This window comes from Phocoena phocoena, chromosome 16, assembly GCF_963924675.1.
Source record: "Phocoena phocoena chromosome 16, mPhoPho1.1, whole genome shotgun sequence".
Classification (NCBI taxonomy): domain Eukaryota; kingdom Metazoa; phylum Chordata; class Mammalia; order Artiodactyla; family Phocoenidae; genus Phocoena; species Phocoena phocoena.
The window spans coordinates 25,777,631-25,800,597 of NC_089234.1; the positions used below are offsets into that span (position 1 = coordinate 25,777,631).

At 39.5% G+C, this 22,967-nt stretch overlaps 1 protein-coding gene across 1 annotated transcript; it reads right to left on the reverse strand.

The window, feature by feature from the left end:
• Positions 1–1,959: 1,959 nt before the first annotated feature.
• AS3MT (arsenite methyltransferase) lies at positions 1,960–17,897 on the reverse strand. The gene is made up of 10 exons (XM_065894536.1): positions 17,650–17,897; positions 17,260–17,387; positions 15,861–16,011; positions 15,212–15,348; positions 14,112–14,181; positions 12,900–12,981; positions 11,408–11,539; positions 10,937–11,079; positions 8,982–9,116; positions 1,960–2,246 (listed from the first exon to the last, which is right to left on the reverse strand). The coding sequence occupies exons 3-10, from the start codon at positions 15,873–15,875 to the stop codon at positions 2,160–2,162; spliced, it is 801 nt and encodes a 266-aa protein (XP_065750608.1). The 5' UTR covers positions 15,876–16,011; positions 17,260–17,387; positions 17,650–17,897; the 3' UTR covers positions 1,960–2,159.
• Between the last annotated feature and the right edge of the window lie 5,070 nt (positions 17,898–22,967).

A 22,967-nucleotide genomic window follows, 5' to 3' on the forward strand; every position in this document is an offset into this window, starting at 1 on the left:
CTTGTTGTGCAGCACAGGCTCTAGGTACTCCTGCTTCAGTAGTTGTGGCACGCGGGCTCAGTAGTTGTGGCTTGTGGGCTGTAGAGCCCAGGCTCAGTTGTTATGGCGCATGGGTTTAGTTGCTCCGCGGCATGTGGGATCTTCCCGGACCAGGGCTCGAACCCGTGTCCCCTGCACTGGCAGGCGGATTCTTAACCACTGAGCCACCAGGGAAGCCCTAAAATATGTTATTCTTAGGAAAAGAACAATGTGAATTTCTAGACCAATATCATCACTCAACATCTTTTGGGGGAACTGAGAAGTTGAGAATGACAAGCTAAGGCTAATACCTCTTCCTCATAAATTTTGAAAAGCCTGATAAACCAAATAACCAGAACACTCTTTCTTTTCATCTTTTCCCCTCGCAGGACCATCGAGCATTCATGAATAGTAAAGTATGCCTAATCCCAGCTGTACCATTCTAACTAATGCTGTCACTGAAGTAGGTTATGATTGGGTAGATATTGAACTCTAGAACCAAGAAAGCACTGTTTAGAATCAAGGTCACACAGATGAATCGGGCTTCATCTGGCAGATGGCAGATACCATCTGCCCTTTCCTCACTTTGTAGTAATAAGTTAGGGTCTATAGCTGAACCCACTCAGAAATCTGAGAATTTCTCCATTTTGAACAGCTTTGTTAAAAGAGGGGTCTGTCCTGTAAAATTCATTCCAATGTTTTACAAGACCTCTTGTATTCCCATACCTCTAATGAAAAAATTTCTTGGGTCATGCCAATTCCCCCCCCCCTTTTTGTTTTTTTTTTTTGGCTGTGCCATGTGGCACGTGGGATCTTAGTTCCCCAACCAGGGGTGGAACCCACGCCCCCTGCATTGGAAGAGCGGAGTCTTAACCACTGGACCGCCAGGGAAGTCCCTCCCCTCTTATTCTTTTTGCACTGAGCTCTGAGCGACTAGTTGAGATTTTCTTATTAAAATTCTTCATTGCTTAAAGGCTGTTATTTAAAAACTGAACTATCAGCTCCCGATGACAAGGACCATGGCTTATATATGACTTACACTTTCTGTGCCCCTGACAAAGTCTTCAGGTACAACTGGTCTTCAATTTATTTACTCACTCTTGAACCTTCCCTTAATGCTCTTAATTTCTAATGATATAACCATCCTTGAAATATTCCTCAATCTTCTTCTTTAACTATGGAAACTAGAACTAAATTTAATACTTTCCTAAAAGTTTAACCAGGGCAGCTTATAAAGGAAAAGAAAACCTACCATTTTTACATCTCCTAGCTTGTCTTTTAAAAATTATCAAACTTGGGCTTCCCTGGTGGCGCAGTGGTTGAGAGTCCGCCTGCTGATGCAGGGGACGCGGGTTCGTGCCCCGGTCCGGGAAGATCCCACATGCCACGGAGCGGCTAGGCCCGTGAGCCATGGCCGCTGAGCCTGCGCGTCCGGAGCCTGTGCTCTGCGGCGGGAGAGGCCACAAAGGTGAGAGGCCCGCGTACTGCAAAAAAAAAAAAAAATTATCAAACTCTTTTCCTGATCCGGTTAAGATTTACTGCAGATGGTCATTATTTTGTCACACATTAGGGTAAACTGAGGTCAAAAAATGATTACCTGTTTGTTTTCGTCATTCAACTGCACATTAAAAAGAAGAAAAAAAAATTGTTTGATTTAAAAGACCAATTACCTCAAGAGCACTCCTACCAAATTTGATTTGGCAATCTTTTGGCATGATTAGCATGAGTTCAGTAGGAGCTCTGTTTCATGAAAAAACATGGTGAAAAGTCCAAAAGGTGCTATGCAGGTCAGAAGGAAGATGTTCTCCCTGAGGCCCTTGGCCAACTGTTATTTCTGAAGCCTTTCTTGCCCATCAGCCGAGCTTTCAGACTGCTTCTCAGTTCCATTTCTTGCCACTAGGTGGCACCAGACTCAGTTAAGAGAAAAACTGCTTAACTAGATGATTTTGCTGTGAACCTTTAATTAATACTTTGTAAAAATAATTCATTAATTTTATCTAAAATACGGTGGAGTTTTGCCTTTTATTCTTTCTTGTGGTATGGGCTGTGGGGAAGAGCAGGTTAAGACGTGTAACTCATTCTTTCACCTCCTGCCCACTGCCTTCTGGTCAGCTGTTGTTTTAGCAGCACTTCTCTGTGGCTTAGCAGCCACTGGCAGCTTCACGGGGACTTCTGGACTTCGCACTGTCAGAGCCTTCTGCAAGCTTGAATGGATCTTTGATTATATCCTGTCAAAAGACAAACCAAAAAAAAAAAAAAAAAAAAAAAAAAAAGACAAACCAAAATGAAACGACAAGTTAAAGGTGTTTCAACAGACCCAAACACGAACATCTCAGTTGGACTTAGGTTGATTTACCTAGAAGGAGGATAAAATTTTACAATTCTGTGAGGTCCTGGGAGTAGCATCAGTCACTAGCTTATAAAGGTAGCTGTCTTTTCCTGAAGTTTCTAATCAAGTTATCACTACTTTCAAGGTAAACTTCATTTACAGCTTTGGAAAGGTGTTCCCTTTGGGGCCAAGAGAGTTGATTCTGCTTTGTTTCGTTTTGTGGGATTCCCATTTGTTTGTGCCTTTTATCTTTTTGGAACTGAGCTACTTACCCTTTTCTTACTCTAATCTCTAGAAATGTGTGCAAGACAAGGAGGTAAGACCCAGATACCAGGACCCTCATTAGCAGTTGCTGATGTTCAGATGTTGAGATTGCCAACCAAAACCAGCAAGATTTCAGGGCAGAGTAAGTGGAATTTTCAAAAGATAAGACGGCACTCTTTATTTTTCCTCCTTTCATCTTCAAATGAGATACCTCCACCAGTAGTGCCAAGGGGGTCAGAAAAAAAACAGGCAAAAAGGTTGGAAGTCAAGAATATGAACAAGCCACCTTAAATAATGAAGGTGAATTCATTAAACATGAATTTACACTCATTATTTATTGGTGGTCACTGCAAATAGAAGGGTGTACAAGTGATATCAATATCACTTCCAAATGCATGCTTTCAGCCCCAAAAGCTCTCAAGACCTGAAAGAAATAAAAGGTGGGACACCTTGACAAGCAGTCCTTTCCAGCACCAACATCTTGTGCTTCTATGAACAGTATAGATACGGAGAGGTAGTGCAGCATACTGGTTAAGAATGTCAGCTCTAGAATCAGATGTGGGTTCAGATTCACTGCTTTCTAGCTGCGTGACCTTGGATTAGCAAATTAATCTCTCTGAGTCTGTTTCTTCATCTGTAAAATGAAGATAAGGGGTATTGTGAAGAGTAAATGATGTGGTGCCTTCAACATATTAACTGTTCGATAAAGGCTAGGTCCTCTATACTATTACTACTGTTGTCATGTGATTACTACCACGACTGTCAACTGGAGCAAGACAGTACATAGCACACCTCCTATTTGCATCATTTCAGATGCTGCAGTGTTTTAATAACATAATTCTTCTAAATAGCAAAATACATTTTCCTTCTCAGGATTAAAAAAGGAGGAGGAGGAGGAGAAGAAAAAAAGAAGGGCTCTCAAAAACAGTCATTATCGAGTCAACCCTCAGTAAAAAGCAGTACTTTCATTCCTCTATTGCAGTAACTGATAGTAAAACAGAAATACAAGCAATTCCCTACATGCCGCCTGCTTACGGTACTCAGGAATCTATCATTAAGGTCCTCCATAAAAAAGATAAGAATGTCCTCCCCCGAGAGCACAAGGTTATATTTCTAGGACACACAGTTGTTTCATTCTTTATATCTTCCTTCAGTGTCAATTATTCCCATTTCAGAAACATGGAGCTGATGGCAAGACAATGGCACAACCATAGGCTGAAAGTAATAAGCTAGGACAGATGGGAGATTGTTATGATAAACCAGTTCAAACATGTAGAATGTTGCATTCCAGCCTGAGGTCAAGAACCCTCCTGCACATGAGGTGCTGCTAGCTAGGAGAGCTATGCTAGTAGAAAATCATCTCCCGCAGACGCAAACTCATTTAACTACAGTTTCCCAGCCAGAGTGCAGTGGAAGTGCTTTGGCTGGGGAAAAGACTCCCTTTACTTGTAACTAATTTTCTGACAGCTTTTAGAGCCAGGATTCAGGAAACCAGGTACAGGAGAATTAGAATGATGAAAATATTTCAAGATAAACATTGATTCTAACCAGCAAGATTTTGTTATCAGTGAAATACCAAGAATTTCAAAAGACCAATAACACATTCGTGAAATGTAATGGACTGAAAAGTCAGAATTCAAGTTTTTTCTACTTTCCCCCCAAAAGTTACCTCCTTAGAAACACAGAAGAGTTGACAATAGCAGAGTGCTCAAGAACTGAATAAGGCAAAGAAAGAAAATCACTCTTTACCTCTCGAGGTGCTTCTACACTTAGCTTGGACTTGATTCATGCTGGTAATAGTGGCCAAACAAGAACATACCAGGTTTTTTTGGCCCCAGGATTCTTGTCTCCAACTGAACTTCCTCAACCACAAATTTACCATTTTGGAGAGTGATCTGGCTTGCAGGATCTCAGTTCCCCAACCAGGGATTGAACCTGGGCCATGGCAGTGAGAGCCTGGAATCCTAACCACTAGGCCACTAGGGAATTCCCAATAAGCTTTACTCTTAAAGTGAGAGAGTGGCATGGACATATTCACACTACCAAACGTAAAATAGATAGCTAGTGGGAAGCAGCCGCATAACACAGGGAGATCAGCTCGGTGCTTTGTGACCACCTAGAGGGGTGGGATGGGGGGATGGGAGGGAGGGAGACGCAAGAGGGAAGAGATATGGGGATATATGTATATGTATAACTGATTCACTTTGTTATAAAGCAGAAACTAACACACCATTGTAAAGCAATTATACTCCAATAAAGATGTTAAAAAAAAAAAAAAAAAGACTACTTGGGAATTCCCTGGAGGTCCACTGGTTAGGACTCGGCACTTTCACTGCCAGGGCCCTGGCTTCAGTCCCTGGTTGGGGAACTTAAGATCCCACAAGCCGCCCAGTGTGGCCAAAAAATAAAAAGACTGCTTGTGAGGTAACAAAAGGGGAGGGAGGAAAAGGCACAAGAGTTACTTGTGTATCAATGTGTGCCCCATGTATCCAAAATTTCTATGAAATATAAACAACAGAAAGTAAAATTCATGGAGAAAAGATTACAGAAATTCTGAGCTCAGGAGAAAGGGTTTATAAGAATGATAAAAGAATCCTGCAAAGATGGTCAGAACTCAAATACGTAGAACACGGTTCCAAGGGACCAAGAATATTAACAAATACAAGTCCATAACCATAACCACCTCTATTTCTTAAGTATGTATTATTTGCCAGGCATTGGCCAACATTTACATGTATCATTCCATTTGATTCTCACAACCTGAGGAAAAAAGGGATTATTACCTCCCCATTACACATGAGGAAACTGAGGGTTTAGGGAGGTTAGGTAAGGTATGCGAGATCACACATAATTGGCAGAGCCAAGATCTGAACCTAGTCTATCTGACTCCAAGACCTGTGTACTTAAACCCCATGCTGTGCCACCACCCTGCCCCAGCAAGATCAGTAGCTTATTTCCCTGGGCTTCCACCATCCAGTGCCTTGAGGTGCATCACTGTAATGACTTTGGTGAATGTTAGAAGTTCTATCAGAGGAGCTTCCCTGGTGGCGCAGTGGTTAAGAATCCACTTGCCAATGCAGGGGACACGGATTCAAGCCCTGGTCCAGGAAGATCCCACATGCCACAGAGCAACTAAGCCCGTGTGCCACAACTACTGAGCCTGCGCTCTAGAGCCTGCGAGCCACAACTACTGAAGCCCACGTGCCTAGAGCCCACACTCCGCAACAAGAGAAGCCACCGCAATGAGAAGCCCGCGCACCGCAATGAAGAGTAGCCCCCACTCACCGCAGCTAGAGAAAGCACGGGTGCAGCAACGAAGACCCAACAGAACCAAAAATAAATAAATAAAATAAATTTTTTTTAAAAAGTAAGTTCTATCAGACAAAAGAGACTTGAAATCCATGACTAAGCCTGTTCTAAATAATAAAATACTATAAAATAATGAATGGATTAATAAAATAATTATGATAGCATGAATGGGGAAAAGGTAAAAATAAATAAGAGGAAGAGAGATGCTAATATCTGTTAAAACTACCTATCTGCCTTCCTCACAGGGAAGTTGTGAGAGATGACCTGAGATAAATTGTGATAAAATGCTTTAAAAAATGCTACACCAGGGCTTCCCTGGTGGCGCAGTGGTTGAGAGTCCGCCTGCCAATGCAGGGGACATGGGTTCGTGCCCCAGTCTGGGAAGATCCCACATGGCGCGGAGCGGCTAGGCCCGTGAGCCATGGCCGCTGAGCCTGCGCGTCCGCAGCCTGTGCTCCGCAACAGGAGAGGCCACAACGGTGAGAGGCCCGCGTACCGCAAAAAAAAAAAAAATTGCTACACCAGTATTTCAGTTACTAGAATAATTCTAAATATGAATCTAAGACATTTTAGAAAATATTCATTTTTGAATATGCTGGAATACTGGCTCAAATATACATTTAAGAAATTAGATATGATAGAAATTAGCATTCCAAAACAGCAGAGAAATGAATTAATAAATAGGAAAATTTGACTAGCTAATATTCAGAAAAATAGCGACACTCTACCTGAATATTTATGTTAAAATAAATTCCAAGGACTTCCCTGGTGGTCCAGTGGTAAAGAATCCACTTTCCAATGCAGGGGATACAGGTTCGATCCCTGGTCAGGGAACTAAGATTCCACATGCCGTGGGGCAACTAAGCCCACGTACCTCAACTAGAGAGCCTGCGTGCTGCAAACTACAGAGCCCAAGTGCTCTCGAGCCTGTGCGCCACAACAAGAGAGAGAAAACCCACACATCACAACTAGAGAGAAAAAACCCAAACGCCACAACTACAGAGGAGCCAGCACGCCATAACGAAGAGCCCAGGTGCCGCAAGGAATATCCCGCATGCTGCAACTAAGACCTGAGACAGCCAAAAATAAAAAGTAAATGAATAAATTAATTTAAAAAAAGGAAAGGAAAAGAGGAATTTAGCATTAAAAAAAAATAAATTCCAGATGGAGTAAAAATTTAAATGTGAAAAACAAACCATGGAAGTACTAGAAGAATCTTCATGACCTTGGATTAAGTAATAGATTCTTAGCGATGATACCCAAAGCACGAGCAAAGAAAAACTAACTGGACTTCATCAAAATAAAACCTTTTATGTATCAAAAGACACTATCAAGAGAATAAAAAGATAACACACAGAGTGGGAGACGTTTTTGCAAATCATGTACGTGATAAGGGTCTAGTATCCAGAATATATAAAGAACTCTTACAACTCTGCAACAAAAAGACAAACTACCCAATTTAAAAACAGGCAAAGGACAAGACAGTTCTTCAGAGAAAATATACAAATGGTCAAGAAATTATACAGTCAACAAGCACATGAGAAGATGCTTAACATCATTTGTCATTAGGGAAATGCAAATCAAAACCACAGTGCGGTACCACTTCACACTAAGATGGTTACAATCAAAACAGAACAGAAAATAACAAGTGTTGGCAAGGATGTAGAGAAACTGGAACCCTTGTACACTGCTGGTAGGAATGTAAAATGGTGCAGCCACTGTAGAACACTGTTTGGTGGCTTTCCAAAAAGTTAAATGGAGAATTACCATATGACCCAACAATTCCACTCCTAGATATAGACCCAAAAGAATTGAAAATAACTACTCAAACAAGTACATGAAACACATACACAGGCATGTTCACAGCAACACTACTCACAATAGCCAAAAAGTAGAAACAACCTAAATGTCTATCAACTGATGAATGGATAAAAAAAAAAAAAATGAGGTCTATCCTCATTTTTAGTCCCTAATACAAGGGACTACTGTTCAGCCATAAAAAGGAATGAAATACTGCTATATGGATAAACCTTTAAAACATTATATTAAGTAAAAGAAGCCAGACAAAAAAGGCCACGTAGTGTATGATTCCACTTACATGAAATGTCCAGAATAAGCAAATCCAAAGACAGAAAGCAGATTAGTTATTGCCAGGGGTGGGAGAGGGGGAGATTGGGGAATTACGGCTTAATGGGCATGGGATTTCTTTTGCAGGTGATGAAAGTTTTCTGGCACTAGATAGTGGTAATAGTTGCACAACCTTATAAATATACTAAAAGCTGCTAAATTGTACATGTTAAAATGGTTAAAATAATGAATTTTATGTTACATGAATTTTATCTCATTTTTAAAAAGTACTAAAAGAAAACATAAGTAAATTTATAATGTTCACATAGAGCATTGTGAACGTCCTATAATAATTCCTTTAATTCCTTTAACCATTTTCTATTAGAGTGATATTCATTTTTGAATAGTCTCTCTATAGGAGACTATTATATTTTGCAAATATTTTCTCTCATTTATCTTTTTATTTGCTTTTTTTTCCTGAATAGATGTTTTCAATTTCTATGTAGTCGTTTCCTTTATGGTTTCTTTCTCATTTCTTTTCTTTTAATTTATTAAAAGAAAAAAAAGTGAGCGGGGGCTACTCTTCTTTGCGGTGCTCAGGCTTCTCATTGCGGTGGCTTCTCTTGCTGCGGAGCGTGGGCTCTAGGCGCACAGGCTTCAGTAGTTGTGGCTCGCAGGCTCTAGAGCACAGGCTCAGTAGTTGTGGCGCACAGGCTTAGCTGCTCAGCGGCATGTGGGATCTCCCCGGACCAGGGCTCGAACCCGTGTCCCCTGAATTGGCAGGCGGATTCTTAACCACTGTGCCACCAGGGAAGTCCAGGAAAATGAAGTTATGAAGGTAAATCATTTTATAGGTACAAAAATGCTAGAAATAAGTTATGGTGGCCAACTAAAAGAACAATGCTTTGTTTTTTGCTTTAGCAGTCTGTGGTGACCATAACGATTTTTTAAATGGTTCTCTGTTTGAGGTTAGGGAATTGAAAGCCGAGCAAACCTTTGCTTCAAGAGCAGTATAGCCTCCACATGTCGGCAACTTCTCTCCAATTGGCCTGATCAGAAAATCTTGGGCAAATCGTGAATTCTTCAGGATAGCTGCTGTTTCTTCGTCCACTTCAACAGTTTCATCTTTCTGAAGGGTAACATGAAAAACACATTCTTAGAGATGCCTCTTTTGTCTCAATAGAAGAAAAACACCCTGAAGTTCTACTAATGAGCAATATCTCAAGATAAAGAGACTACACCTTTTGACATAAGTATTTTCTCATGTTCAGACCCTGCTGCTAGCTTCATGCTTATTTCCACATGGAACTGACCAGTGTCGTTATCAGTTTTCCTTTGGTGACAGTGCAAAAAAAAGGGCACTTGTGGCTCCAGTGTCTAGTCTCTGCTCAGAGGCAAATGTAGAAAACCACTGCTCTCTGAGTTTCACCTTGTTCATTGCTAAAATGAGGGCTTTGGACTAGTGGCTTTTAAAGTGTATTTCCTTGAGTCCCAGGGTGCCTGGGAAGGGTGTAAAGGGTCTACGCCTTGGGAACCAGGAGCGAACACAGGAGATTCTGAGCTGTCCAATCCCTGCTCCTATCAGATAAACTCTGCTTGTATCCCTTCAGATACTGGGGTTATATAAAGCAATGACGGACACATAGTATTGGTCTTTTAACTAAAATTTTGCTGAAAGAAATAATTCTGGGGGGGTTAGAGAGTGGGCGAAATGGTTAAAGTGGATCAAAAGATACAAACTCTCAGTTATAAAATAAATAACTCATGAGGATATAATGTACAGTATAGTGACTTTAGTTAATAATAGTGTATTATATATTTGAAAGTTGCTGAGAAAGTAAACCTTAAAAGTTCTCATCACAAGAAAAAACAATTTGTAAATATGTATGGTAATGGACATTAACTGGACTTACTGTGGTGATCATTTTACAATACATACAAGTATTAAATCATTATGTTGTATGCCTGAAACTAATATAATGTTATATGTCAATTATATCTCAATAAAAAATAATTCTGCTATTAGAAATGTTTTGAAAGCCAGTAGACCAGAGTAATGATTTCAAAGGCCCTTCCCACTCTGATCCTGTGAACCTAATGAAGCAGGCAAGTGGCAGTGTATCAGTGAAAAAGCATTAATGGCTCTGCGGCACCAGGGCGTATTTTAGAAATTTGAAAATGCTATCTAGACAAAAAAACCAGATGAAGGAAACAGTAAAGTTCTTCCACCTCTGGAGCAAATAATGACTGCATCTTCTATTTACTGAGTTCCCAGTACCAATGTTTTGCTATATTATTGCTAATCTTTATAGAAATTCTGCCATGTAGGTATTATTATCCCTACTTTTACAGTGGAGCAAATTGTATCTCAAACAATTTTGGTGGCACATTCAAGTTTACCTGAGTAATAAATAAATAACAGAGCCAGAATTTGAAACCAGGTATCTAATTCCAAAGCCTGTACGTCTCTGTTTTGAGAAAACAAAACCTACTCTAAAAAGAGTAGTAGAAATGTCAATGTCATCATTAAACACTAACAATCCTTAATTCCACAATACAATTAAACAACTGAAATACTGTTATGCAGTCCTCTCCTATTTTTCCATCCTTTCTCTATAATTCCATTAATTTGATGTCTGAATGACGTTTCTCATAGAAAAGTTTTTTAGATGTCACAATGGTATTTGGTTATGTAGGAGAATATTTTATTCTTAGGAGATGCATGCTGAACTCTTTAAAGGTAAAATGTCATGATATCTGCAACTTACTTTTCAATGGTTCAGCAAATTTGTATATACGTATATGTATATGTGTGTGTATATATGTAGACAAACGCACATACACCAAGACCAGAAAAGTGAGAAGCAATCAATGGAAGGTTAAGAAAAGGTTCCTGGAGCAAAGGGAAGAATAGGAAGAATGCTGCAAGTCATGGAAATCTTTATTTACCTTAAATGTGAAATTTGCATCAAATATTAGTTCTTTTTCGTGTCCTGTGATTCCTCCATTGTAAATAACTTGGCATCTTTTGGTTGGTCCTGTCTTAGGGAGTTTGAAAAGGCGAAATGTAGCAGAAACAAAACGGCAGTCACCTAAAAACAGAATATACTCATGGTTCATCTCCAGCACTCCAACGGCTATTGGTTTGCTCAGCAGATGAAGGCTTAATATTATAAAGACGATTTCTTCTTTGCATGCCATCAATTATCTTTATGGGCCCATCACTCTATTTACTGAATAACTTCAAAGTGCTTTATTAAATGCCAAACTTTGGGAGGTTGCCATTAAACAGGAGACAAGATGGAGATTTCCAGATGACAAAAGTCTCCTTCAATGAGACTCACTCAGGAGACACTTGATAATCACCAAATTTGAACCATTCAGGGTGCAGTTATAACAGTCCCTACTGCTGTTTCTTACCGATCATGTTTTCTAGTTCCTTGTTTTGAACTGTAATAAAATTGGCAGTGACCAAACGTGGAGGGCAGAACCCAATTTTTTGGGCAAGGATAGCAAGGTCCTTCCAGTACAAAGCACCACCCAGGCACTCACCTAAAAACAAGAAAAATCACAGATCAACCAATACAACTAGGTATTAAGGGAATTATCCTTCTGTATAATTGATTAGGCTATGGTATTACTTAAAGCATAGGTTCTAGAAAAATAGAAGAAGGACCTGAGTGTCCCCCAAGGTATAGAAAGTCATGGTTGAAACCAGATATGCTAGCTAATGGTCTCTGGGAACCATTGTTCAGGACAGTCACTAATATATTGGTTCTATCAATCATAATATTCATGTATGTATTAGGTCACATTCTGAAAAGCACTCTATGTAAAAAAACATACAAGAAAAATTTCAAAACTGCCTCTTAGTTCCAGATTAATCTCATGATGATCTGCTACTAGAACAGTAATTACTATTAATGTTCATAAGGCATTTTACAGTTTTTAAATTTATTACATCAACAAATTAGAAATAATCTAAATCATCACCAATAGAGAAATGGTCAAATAAATTATGGTGCAGCTGTACAATACAGTTGTATAATACAAACATTTAAAAATTTTTTTAAAGTTTTAGGCTTAGGAAATATGCTAAATAAAATTAGAATACTAAATTCTATATGCAGCATACTCCCAATATTATTATACACACCCACAGGAAAAAAAAACCCAGAAGTGTGTATACTAAGCTATTAAAAGAGGTTATTACTGGGTTATGTGCTTAGTAGTAACTTTTTTTTTTGTATTTTCCAACTTTTTTTTTTTCTTTTTTGGCTGCGCCACACGGCTGTCGGGATCTTAGTTCCCCGACCAGAAATTGAACCTGGGCCCCCTGCGGAGTCCTAACCACTGGACACCAGGGAATTCCCTATTTTCCAACTTTTTAACAATATCCATTTCTTCTTGTATAATAAGAAAAAAGTTAACATAATTTATTTTTAAAAGTTAAGAACTTTTGATTTCATAACCAGACTGACCAAACACATGCATTTACCTCCTCAACGTCCAGAGACTCCATGAAAATGACAGTAAAGGAATCGACAACACAATAATGATGAGAACATGGGGAATTAAGGAGGCGTCAACTCTGGAGCGGTTGCCGTCATTTCCACACTAGAGCTTTTAAGAATTTTTCACATTCATTATCCCATTTAATCTTCATAACAGCCCTCTAAGGCAGATTGAATTATTACCTCCATTTTACAGTACAGAACACACGGCTCAAAGAGATGAATTGAATTGTCCAAGGTCATACCAGATTTGAGTGTCAGAGGAGGAACAGAACCTAAGCCTCCTGAACTAATCCCATGTTCCCACATCACAAAGCCTCATCCTGGATATTAGCAGGATGGAACTCTGTACTTGGACGAGTATCTGCCTCAAAACAAAATAAAACACAAAAACCTACCCCTTAAAACTTTGTGTGTCCTGACTTCTTCTGGCAATTCAAGGCTAGCATAGACGTCACTGAAATATAGCTCCCCACCGTGCTGAAACAGCAGAATTAATCCAAACAAGGTTAAAGATTACATTAGTCCCAGATAGCAAAGGAATGAGGGGCTAAAATCAAGTTTTAAAAAAACAACCGAAGTTCTTGAGCTGACCCTTTTTGGACAAATAACTACTAGCTGCCTCCCTAGTTATAATCATAGCCAACTGCCAAGATTTGTTTTCAGTGCCTCACTCAACAGGTAATAAAATAACTTTCCAAGCTTAACCAATCTGAAGCGAAAGTAACCTCAGGTTGTTACAGAACTAACAGAAGTAAACGGTATTCATAAACTCTTCTCCCTTAAAAATTATATAACTTTTGTAATGTTATTTATTTTTATAATAACACATTATCTTTTTAAAACATTGTCCTTAAAATCTCAGGCATATGAGTGATCAGATTTTAAGATTTTATTCAACTAATTTCAAGAGCACGGACATCTAGATTCTATAGTAATGTCTCTACCTTCTACACATACACCCTGGTGAAAACAGTGAGCTGGTCTATACAATGGCCTACTCATTAAGACATTGTTAAATCGTTTCTACATAGATATTCTTATTTGATCTCTAAAACAGCCCTATAAACCAAGAATCTCATAATCTTCTATCTTCTGTCATGAAGAAATACATCTCATGATACATATAGAGGGTGTGGAGCTCCTGCAAGTTTTCCTTTAAGAGACTAGTTAATGGAAAAAATCCATCTTCCTTAACTTCCCAAAGATCTGGAGCCCTGATGGATACAAAATAAGGATCCCTGAGAAACACTGTCCATGCTAGGAAAGTATATTCAAAATAACCTTAGTAGTCAGTCCAAAGGTCCCCACAGCTCTGCAGATGCTATTCTAGGATTATGTACAGCAGCAAGCAGGAGGAAAAACAGCCAAGAAAGCAAATTTTAACATATTCAATCACAATCGTGACTCTCAGATTTATCACCTTTTGCAACCTAGAGGAAAACAAATTCATATCTAGGGTATTCCTGTCACTCCCACATTTTGCCACTCTTTCTAATTTAATGGAGAAATTGAGAGTTTGAGCTCTCAGCTCAAGGGGACAAGAACAGGACATATCCCATGTGCTCTCACTGATGTTCAAAGACCACTGGTCTCCCTCTTCCCCTCACCTTTAACACTCGATATACCTCCTGCAGCACTTGCTGTTTATCAGGTACAAGGTTAATGACACAATTGGATCTAAAAAAGAAGAGACAGAATGTCAAGCACGTCTGCAGACTACTTAGACACCTTCAAATCCTTTGGAGATTACCTAAAGGTGGTTCCCACCATTTTCTCAAAGCTACACTATTCTTCCCACCTCCCTCCTCTCTTCCCCACACTCAACTTTGTCCCAAGATAAGGGAGATGGACAGAGTGTTTGAAATCTCAATAAACTGTTAGCAAGTTTGAGCGTGCAGAAAAAATTTTGAGGCATGCTTCTTATTTGTTTCTGCCCTGATGTTGACTGTACACAATGACCTGGGACCAGATGCCTACTGCACAAGGCGTTTCTTATGCCACATGTAAATAGGCTAAGTTCCTCAAAGGCAGCTTTATTAAGGCATGATTTGACAACTCAGAGGAAAAACAGCAACACAGAATCCTATAATTTGCCATGAAAATAATACTGAAGATAACATATTGTATAAGCAGACTCATTGGTCTTGCTGGTCTTTTGGGCCCATTCGTAAACCACGGTTAAGTTTAAAATACATTCTCGGGACTTCCCTGGTGGTGCAGTGGTTAAGAATCCGCCTGCCAATGCAGGGGACACAGGTTCGATCCCTGGTCTGGGAAGATCCCACATGCCATGGAGCAACTGTGTGCCACAACTACTGAGCCTGTGCTCTAGAGCCTATATGCCACAACTACTGAAGCCCGAGCCCCTAGAGCCCATGCTCTGCAACAACCGAAGCCACCGCAGTGAGAAGCCAGCGCACCACAATGAAGAGTAGCCTCTGCTCGACACAACTATAGAAAGCCTGTGCACAGTGACGAAGACCCAATGCACCCCCCAAAAAAAAAAAATTAAAATACGTTCTCTCTCAGGCTAGTGTGTTCTGTGGCTGGTGGACTACAAGGGCCCCAGGCCATCTCCATCCCTTTATTAAGTTATGCTAAGTTTAGTTTAACCCCCCAAATAAGAATCCATTCAGCAAAAAGTGGTGACATTCGTGTGTTCAATAGGAAATGGGCTATCTTCACAACAGTAAGGACATAGACCTACATAACAATATCGTAACTCTCATTCTTGATTCCAGCCTCTCCTAACTTCTCTATGTAGCCATGAATAAAAGTCACATTGGGTGCCTGGAAGCCATATTTTTCCATGTGATATTCAATGTACTTGTTAGCCACTTCTACCTAAAGGAAGAAAAAAAAATAGATTTGATAATCAACATTTTTTAATGCACTAATTTTTTCTTAAAGTTTCCTATTACTAATGGAATGTACTGCCCCCAGAATGTTTTAGGTACATAAACGAGGTTCATCTGGGCATGCAGGATATACTACAGAGTGGGACAACTCAATGGGGCATAAACCCCCTGTTTGATACATGGGTTTTATTTGAATAAACTCTTCACGCAATAAGAAAATCTTTCAGGACAGATGGCAGAAAGAAGAAAAAGATCAAACTCCATTCAGTCATCTTGATATTCATAAATCAGATCAAACCTTTGACTCTGTGCTCCCAGAGAAGCCCCTAATTGTCAAAGTTCTCGGTTTCCAGGTCAGGAAGCAGTAATGGCACAAGCGAGCACTGCATTTAGCACCCTTCTTAAATTATCCTTGAAGAGTCACAAGGAAACAACTTTATCTCTAAAAGAATGCTCTTCAGAATTTTTTCCTCCTTGTCCTTGAAATAATTGCCTCACCTGACCTTCTGTCATGTCTATTCCGGTGACATGTCCCTTCTCACCAACCAGCTGACTAAGTGCATAGCAGTCTCGGCCACTTCCACTCCCCAGGTCCAAAATCCAGCAGTTTTCCAGACACTCAGGGATGACCAGACCACAGCCATAATATCTGGGAAATAGAAAATATATACACATTTTTTCCCTCTAGAGACGAGAAGATGTGGAACCATTAAATCTTATAAATCCTTCCTCCCTCCCTCCCTCCTTTTCTTCCTTCCATCATCCATTCAATTTCTCTTTAGATGTTTAGTCTCCCTCACTACACCGGAAGCTCCATGAAGGCTGGGACTCTATCTGCTTTGTTTACCATTGAATTGATGGGCACTGTACCAGGTACTAAGACAAATAAACCAACTAAAATATTTGTTAGGCATTAACTGAGCATCTTATGCAGGTCCAGGACTTCCTAGTTATTGAAGAAGAAAGGTAAGACAAAAATTCTGTCCCTTAAGTGTATTTAACGAGGGAGATAAAACGCAAACACAGAAAACATTTTCCATGATTTATTTACAAACTGAGTGGCACAGGAAGTAAGTGTTATAGTGGTTTGGGAAAGTGGTGCCCAAGGATTAAAGAAGGCTTCACAAAGTAGGTAGGACATCAGTGAAGCGTTGGATAGGTAGATTTGGAAGGTAGAAAGGACGGGGTGGGGGGGCTTCCCTAGTGGCACAGTGGTTAAGAATCCACCTGCCAATGCAGGGGACATGGGTTCAAGCCCTGGTCTGGGAAGATCCCACATGCCGCGGAGCAACTGAGCCCGCGTGCCACAACTACTGAAGCTCGCACACCTAGAGCCCGTGCTCTGCAACAAGAGAAGCCACCGCAGTGAGAAACCCTCGCACCACAACGAAGAGTAGCCCCGCTGGCCACAACTAGAGAAAGCCCTCGCGTAGGGATGAAGACCCAATGCAGTCAAAAATAAATAAATTATTTTTTTAAAAAGGAAGAAAGCAAGCAGGGGGAAGGCATTCCAGACTGATAACTTCATGCCGGGCCGGCAGAAATCATCTTGGCAGTGTTGATGGCAGGAGGAAGGGAAAGGTCTGGTTACAGTATAGTGCATCAGAGGGAGCCAAGGTTGGTTAGGAAGGGAGGGCCAACGGGGACAGGCTTGAATGTCAGGTCCAAGGAGTGTGAATGTATCCTGTGAGTAAAGGGGCAAATGTGTGGGTCACTGGAAGCTCTTCAACAGAGCAGTAAGATGATCGATCAGTGCTGTGCTTTACCAGTTTTATAATAGATAAGGCAAGCTCCATGGATTTGAGGAGATGGGTTAATTCCCTAGCGACCTGGCATCACTATATTTTGAGAAAGATGCTGTCTGGGGTCTGCGTGGAGGCAGCACAGGGCACTTTACCTCAAGGATACCTCCTCATTTACATTCTGCAGGGCTTCCCGGATGTGCTTAGGGACTGGCCTGGCTGCAGTGACACACGCATTGGTCTGGAGGTCTGCTGATTTCTTCAGCACCTGCCCGTAGTAGGTCTGACCCAGGGGCCAAGGGTGGGGTGAGGGGTGAGAAAATAAGAGTTGGAGCTGGTGTCCTCAGGGTGGAGGCGCCCATACGCCCCACCAACCCCCTCCAGCCCCGCCAGGCCTGGCCAGCCTTTGCTCGCTACAAAGCTCTAAGCCCGGACTTGGCCCTGCCCCACCCCAAGGATCCTGGCGGGCCAGGTCGGGCTTCCAAAGGCCTAAAGTTCCCACTCAGCTGAGGCTCCACCGCAGCCATAGGCCCTACTGCGAGCACCTGCACGTCCTTCCGGATCTCAGCGTCGCGGGTGGTGGCCACTGCCAGGAGGGAGAAAAGGCAGCTTAAAGGCGAGGGCGCTGAGCCCGCATGGGGGAAGGGAGCCCCGGGACTGAGGGGTGGTCTAGGGGAGGGCGGCAGGCGGGAGCGCAGCGGGTGGTGATGGTGGGGGTGGGGGGAGCAGGGTTAGGGGCAGAGAGCCTGCCCTGGGGGCGGGCGGGGAGGCGAGGGACCACACTCACTGTCTCCTCGAACTTTGGAACTTGGGTCCCCAGCAGCCTGCTCTCGAGGCCCAGCGCTCCGGAGGCCCAGCGCTCCCGAGGCCCCGCCCCCGGGCAGGAACCCACCTGCGCAGTCCGACCACGAGTCCTTCCTCGCGCTCCGGCCCTAGTGTGCCCAAAGTCAGCTTGGCTGTCTTTGGTCTTTCCAACCAGGAAGAGGCTCTTACTATTAAGGATCTTCCTTTATTGCTCCACTGTGCTTTTCATTTTATAATGCTCGTATGAACACCCACGTATATACTGATTTTTGCTCCCTTTGGGAATGAAATCACCTTTTCTCAGTCTACTTTTTAAAGTCAAGTGTATTGAGAGAGAATTTACATTCAGTAAAATTCACCTTTCTTTATAAAGTGTACAGTTCTATGAATTCTAACAAGGTATATACATCACCGCAATCAAGACTCTCACCCAAAATGTTTCTTCCTGCCCCTTTGCATAGTAAATCTCCCCACCCCAGCTTCTAAACAACCATAGATCTGTTCTCCCTCCTTTCCCAGAATGTCATAGTGATGGAATCAATGATTCCATATCAATCTCAGTCTATTTTGAATTGTATTTAGGAAAGCAACTTTGCTAAGTTCATTTTTAACCTCTAGTATTTTTTTGGTCAATTCACTTGTTTTCTAAGTATTGTCATTTCATCTTGCAGAAAAAAATTTTTAATTTAATTAATTTCTACACTCCTACACTGGTATACCTTATTTCCCTTTGTGGTTATAACAAGAATTTCTATTCATTAGGATAGTAAGGCGATATGGGGTTCCAACTGAAAGGATATCTGAATGGAAGATTTACTAAAGTATACTCATTTTTCAGTCTCATCTGACGATAATAATCTTCCCAGATGTCAATTCGTTGTTGTTAAATGTTAAGAGGAAGGTGTTATATTTTTAACAAATTAAACCCATGGAAATGATCCTTTTTGGAATATTTTATAGGTTAGAATATCTCTATTAAGTGTGTAAAATAGATATCTGGTTTTTGGCAATTGTTTAATGGTGAAAACACTCCAAAATATTAGTTTTCAAAACACTCTCTCCATAAAATTAGTTCCTTTAGAAAAGTTGTCACTTTCTCACTCATTGTTAAAGTGGTAACTTTATCTTGAAAGGACAGATTAGTGGGAGGTTAAGGAAAAGGCTCTATCATTTTCTACTTGTTCACTTGTGCTTGTTTTATTGTATTATCTTCAATTTGTGGTTATTCACAAGAATCATTTGATAAGCCTTAAATCCACTTAACCACACACAGATAAACTGCAATAAAACAAACCACCATCAACTTACATTTAGTTATTTCCAGTTTTCCCTCAGGTATCTAGTGTGCAGGGCTGATTTTGGACCAGACTGCTTGTGACCATCATTCATTCTGATTGGTCAGTGCTTCAGCCACAGAATTTTTTGTTTTTAATATCACCCCTGCTAAATGATAGGTATGCTATGTAGGCCAAGTCAGATATCTCATATCACGCCATATTTTAAATATTAGCAAAAAGCTAATTTTCTCTTTTTAAGATAAAAAATAAATATACACAGATATTTTCTTCCCTTACCTCAAAGGATGGCCTTGTGCATACCTCCACACATCCCACCTTGGAAGCTACTGGTCTGACAATTCCAGGATGGTCCAGAAAGGCAGATTTTTGGTTCAGTACACAAAACCATCTTTCAAATAGAGCTTTCCAAAATGGCCACCACCACTAAGTAAAGGATTCTCCAAACATTAGAAGTATTCAAGAAGAAGCTAGATGACCAACTGGTTACTTACCAGAGATGAAGTAGCAGGGGTAAATGGATTGGATTCAATTACTTCCTTTTCTTTTTTATTATGCTAAATACTAGAAATGACAGGAAGCACCCTTGTTTCTATTTATAAGAAAAGTAACAGATAATAGCAAGCTAGACTAGTAGTCAGAAGACCTACCATCAAGTTCAGTGACCTTGGGTAAGTCATTTAATCTCCCTGGCTATGTTTTTCATCTATAAAACATGAGGCTAGAATTTAATCACTTGTGTACAAGTGATTCTGGGGTTCTATTATTCTTTCTTCTAAAACATACTTTTAGAGAGATTTTTTTTTAAGTTTAATTTGAAATAGACATTGAACTTTTTCAGATGCTTTTTTGGTGTATATTACAATGATGTATGATTTTATTGTTTTTTATTAATGTAATGTGTTCTGCAGCTGTTATATGAACTTTGTAACTCTAGAATTATTTTAGCAGTTCTTCCAAATATTTCTCTATTCAATTTTCTGAGATTTTATTAGGATTTTTGCATCTATGTTCATAAAAAAGAATCTCCTAAATGTCTTTACATTATCTTGCTTTTTATTTTTTTTAATGAAAATTACATTTACTTCAGCAAAGGAACTGGGTATCTTGCTATCATTTTCTATACTTTGGGAGTATATGGAAATGATTTGTTATTTGATACTTTGGAAAAGTCTCAGGACAGCCATCACAAGCAGATGACATTTTAATTGGTTATTTCTGACAATTTATGGATTATTTCTCATAACCAGTCTGGACATATTCTCTTTTAAATGTCAATTTTATCATATTATATCATTATAAGGAGCCAGATATTTTGATACTAGTAATTAAATTTTTAGCATCAAGCTGACAGATCTCTCTTTTCAAATCTAATTGATTTATTTTATATATCTCCTATTCAATTATAAATGTACTAATTTGTACTTTTACGATTGAGCTGACATTTTATCAATTTAATCTGTAAAAACCAATTAATGGTTTCATATATTTTTCTAATTTTTGTCATTCATGCTTGGTTTTCTTATTCCACTTTGATTTCTTTTGTTCTCTTTCGAAATTCTAACCACAAACTCCTTAAAAAAAAAAAAAGAAAACATTTACTTACGCCTTATCCCTAATACAGATATTTAAAGCATGATTTTTTTCTTTATAGTACTGCTTGGGTATCATCACATAAATTTGCTTGCATAGATTTGAATTTTCATTATTTTGAAATTATCCTCCAACATATCCTCTACAACACAGATGTTATTTTAGAGAAGTATCTTTTGTCTCCATATTAACCTATTTCTATAAGAAACAAACTATCAAAGTATGTATACATTTCTGCCTGCTCTCACATTTCTGTCTACTTTTCGTCCATGTATTTTGGCATTATGTTCTTTAAAATGACTAAATCAGTACTACTAGGTTTTCATTATTTAATGTAAATTTCATCTTTATTTACCATTCAAATTTTGATTGTGAAATTAATTTTATCAGATATAACATAAGCAGTCACTGCTTCTTTAATATTTGTTCCAGCATGAGGAAGAAAACATAGACCATAGTTTAATTGTTTTTCATCTTAAATATTTCTTTGCTTTGTGTATACTTGGATGGTTAAACTTTGTTTTGTTTTCTAAACTGGTGACTTTTTAAAAAAATCAGTCCTTGGATTTTCTAAGTAGATAATCCTACTGTATGATAACAATTTTGTCTCTTCCTTGCTAATACATTTAATTTTAATTTCTGCACCAGGTGTGGCTTCCAGCAAAATGTTGAATAGAATCTGTGATAGTAACATCAAATGTTTTACTACTAATATGACAATTGCTGTAAGTTTGCAAGCCTTCTTTTTAAGGTAAATCGAGCCTGTTTATATTTAATAATTGTAATAAACATTTATAGAATGAATGTATAAGTGAATTCCTTCATACTGTTTTTTTACTTTAAGTTAATGTATATATATATAAAATGAGGAACAAATGTAATCTGATATGATTAGTCAACTTGATGATATAGAATATGAATTAAATTGGACTCATATCTGCTTTTTTTCTTTCGGTAAAAACACCATTTTCTTATGTCAGCTTTCTCCCAATACCTTAGTGAATTAAGAACTGAGCTAAAACAGGTTGGAAGTCGTATTTTAAATTCAAATAAAGCATAGACATTCAGACTTGACAACAGACAACGGTAATGACATTTAATGAGATAAATTCAATGAACATAGGTAAATGTCAATAAACGTAAGGTTTTCTACATGGCACAACCCTATACCGGAATCACAGTAACTCAACTGCATTCTCACTTGACAATAATGTCATACAAGTGAATTTGCTGATGACTAGCAAAATTACAAAATGAACCCAAGGCCAGTTAATCAAGAGTCACAACAACAAAGAAACCCTAGGAATGAAGGTCAAGGCAGGAGGTTGCAGCTGGCCAGATATGATACCATTTGCCTAATTTTCATGTAGGAATTTGCTACAACAAATAAAATAACTATCTCCTCTTAGTTACTAGAAAAGAAAAGAAAACAACAGGTATTACCTAATCACCATTCTGTGACCATGAAATTAAAATATTTCCTGAATGTATGATTAAAAGAAAAAAGTCTTTAAAAACAATATTAATCATTCTTATACATTCACAATAGAAGCTCTTAAGTCTGAATTTAAAACACTACTCAGTATTTGCTTAAGAAACACATTTAGACAATATGGCTTTTGACATATTAAAGTTCTATGAGAAAAACTAAGACATCTTTTAATTTTGCTTTAATATCAAATTAACAGAGCAACTTAAAAATTCAATAAGAGCATGGGTTGGTTTGATCCAATAAGTGCTTTCAAAATTCAATCACTAAAAAAAAAAAAAAAAAAATTCAATCACTTAGGGGCTTCCCTGGTGGCGCAGTGGTTGAGAGTCCGCCTGCCGATTCAGGGGACACGGGTTCGTGCCCCGGACCAGGAAGATCCCACATGCCGCGGAGCAGCTAGGCCCGTGAGCCATGGCCGCTGAGCCTGCGCGTCTGGAGCCTGTGCTCCGCAACGGGAGAGGCCACAACAGTGAGAGGCCCGTGTACCGCCAAAAAAAAAAAAAAAAAAAAAATTCAATCACTTAACTTCCTTTCAGGAGAAACTGTTCATCATCACGGATCTTATTCTAACTTAACTTTTGGAGAAGAAAATGGAAAATCAAACCCATAGCACAGTGGTTATGTAAGATATTTCCTCCTCAGTGTCAGGCAAAGTGCTTTTGCCCTCTCATAACACGTT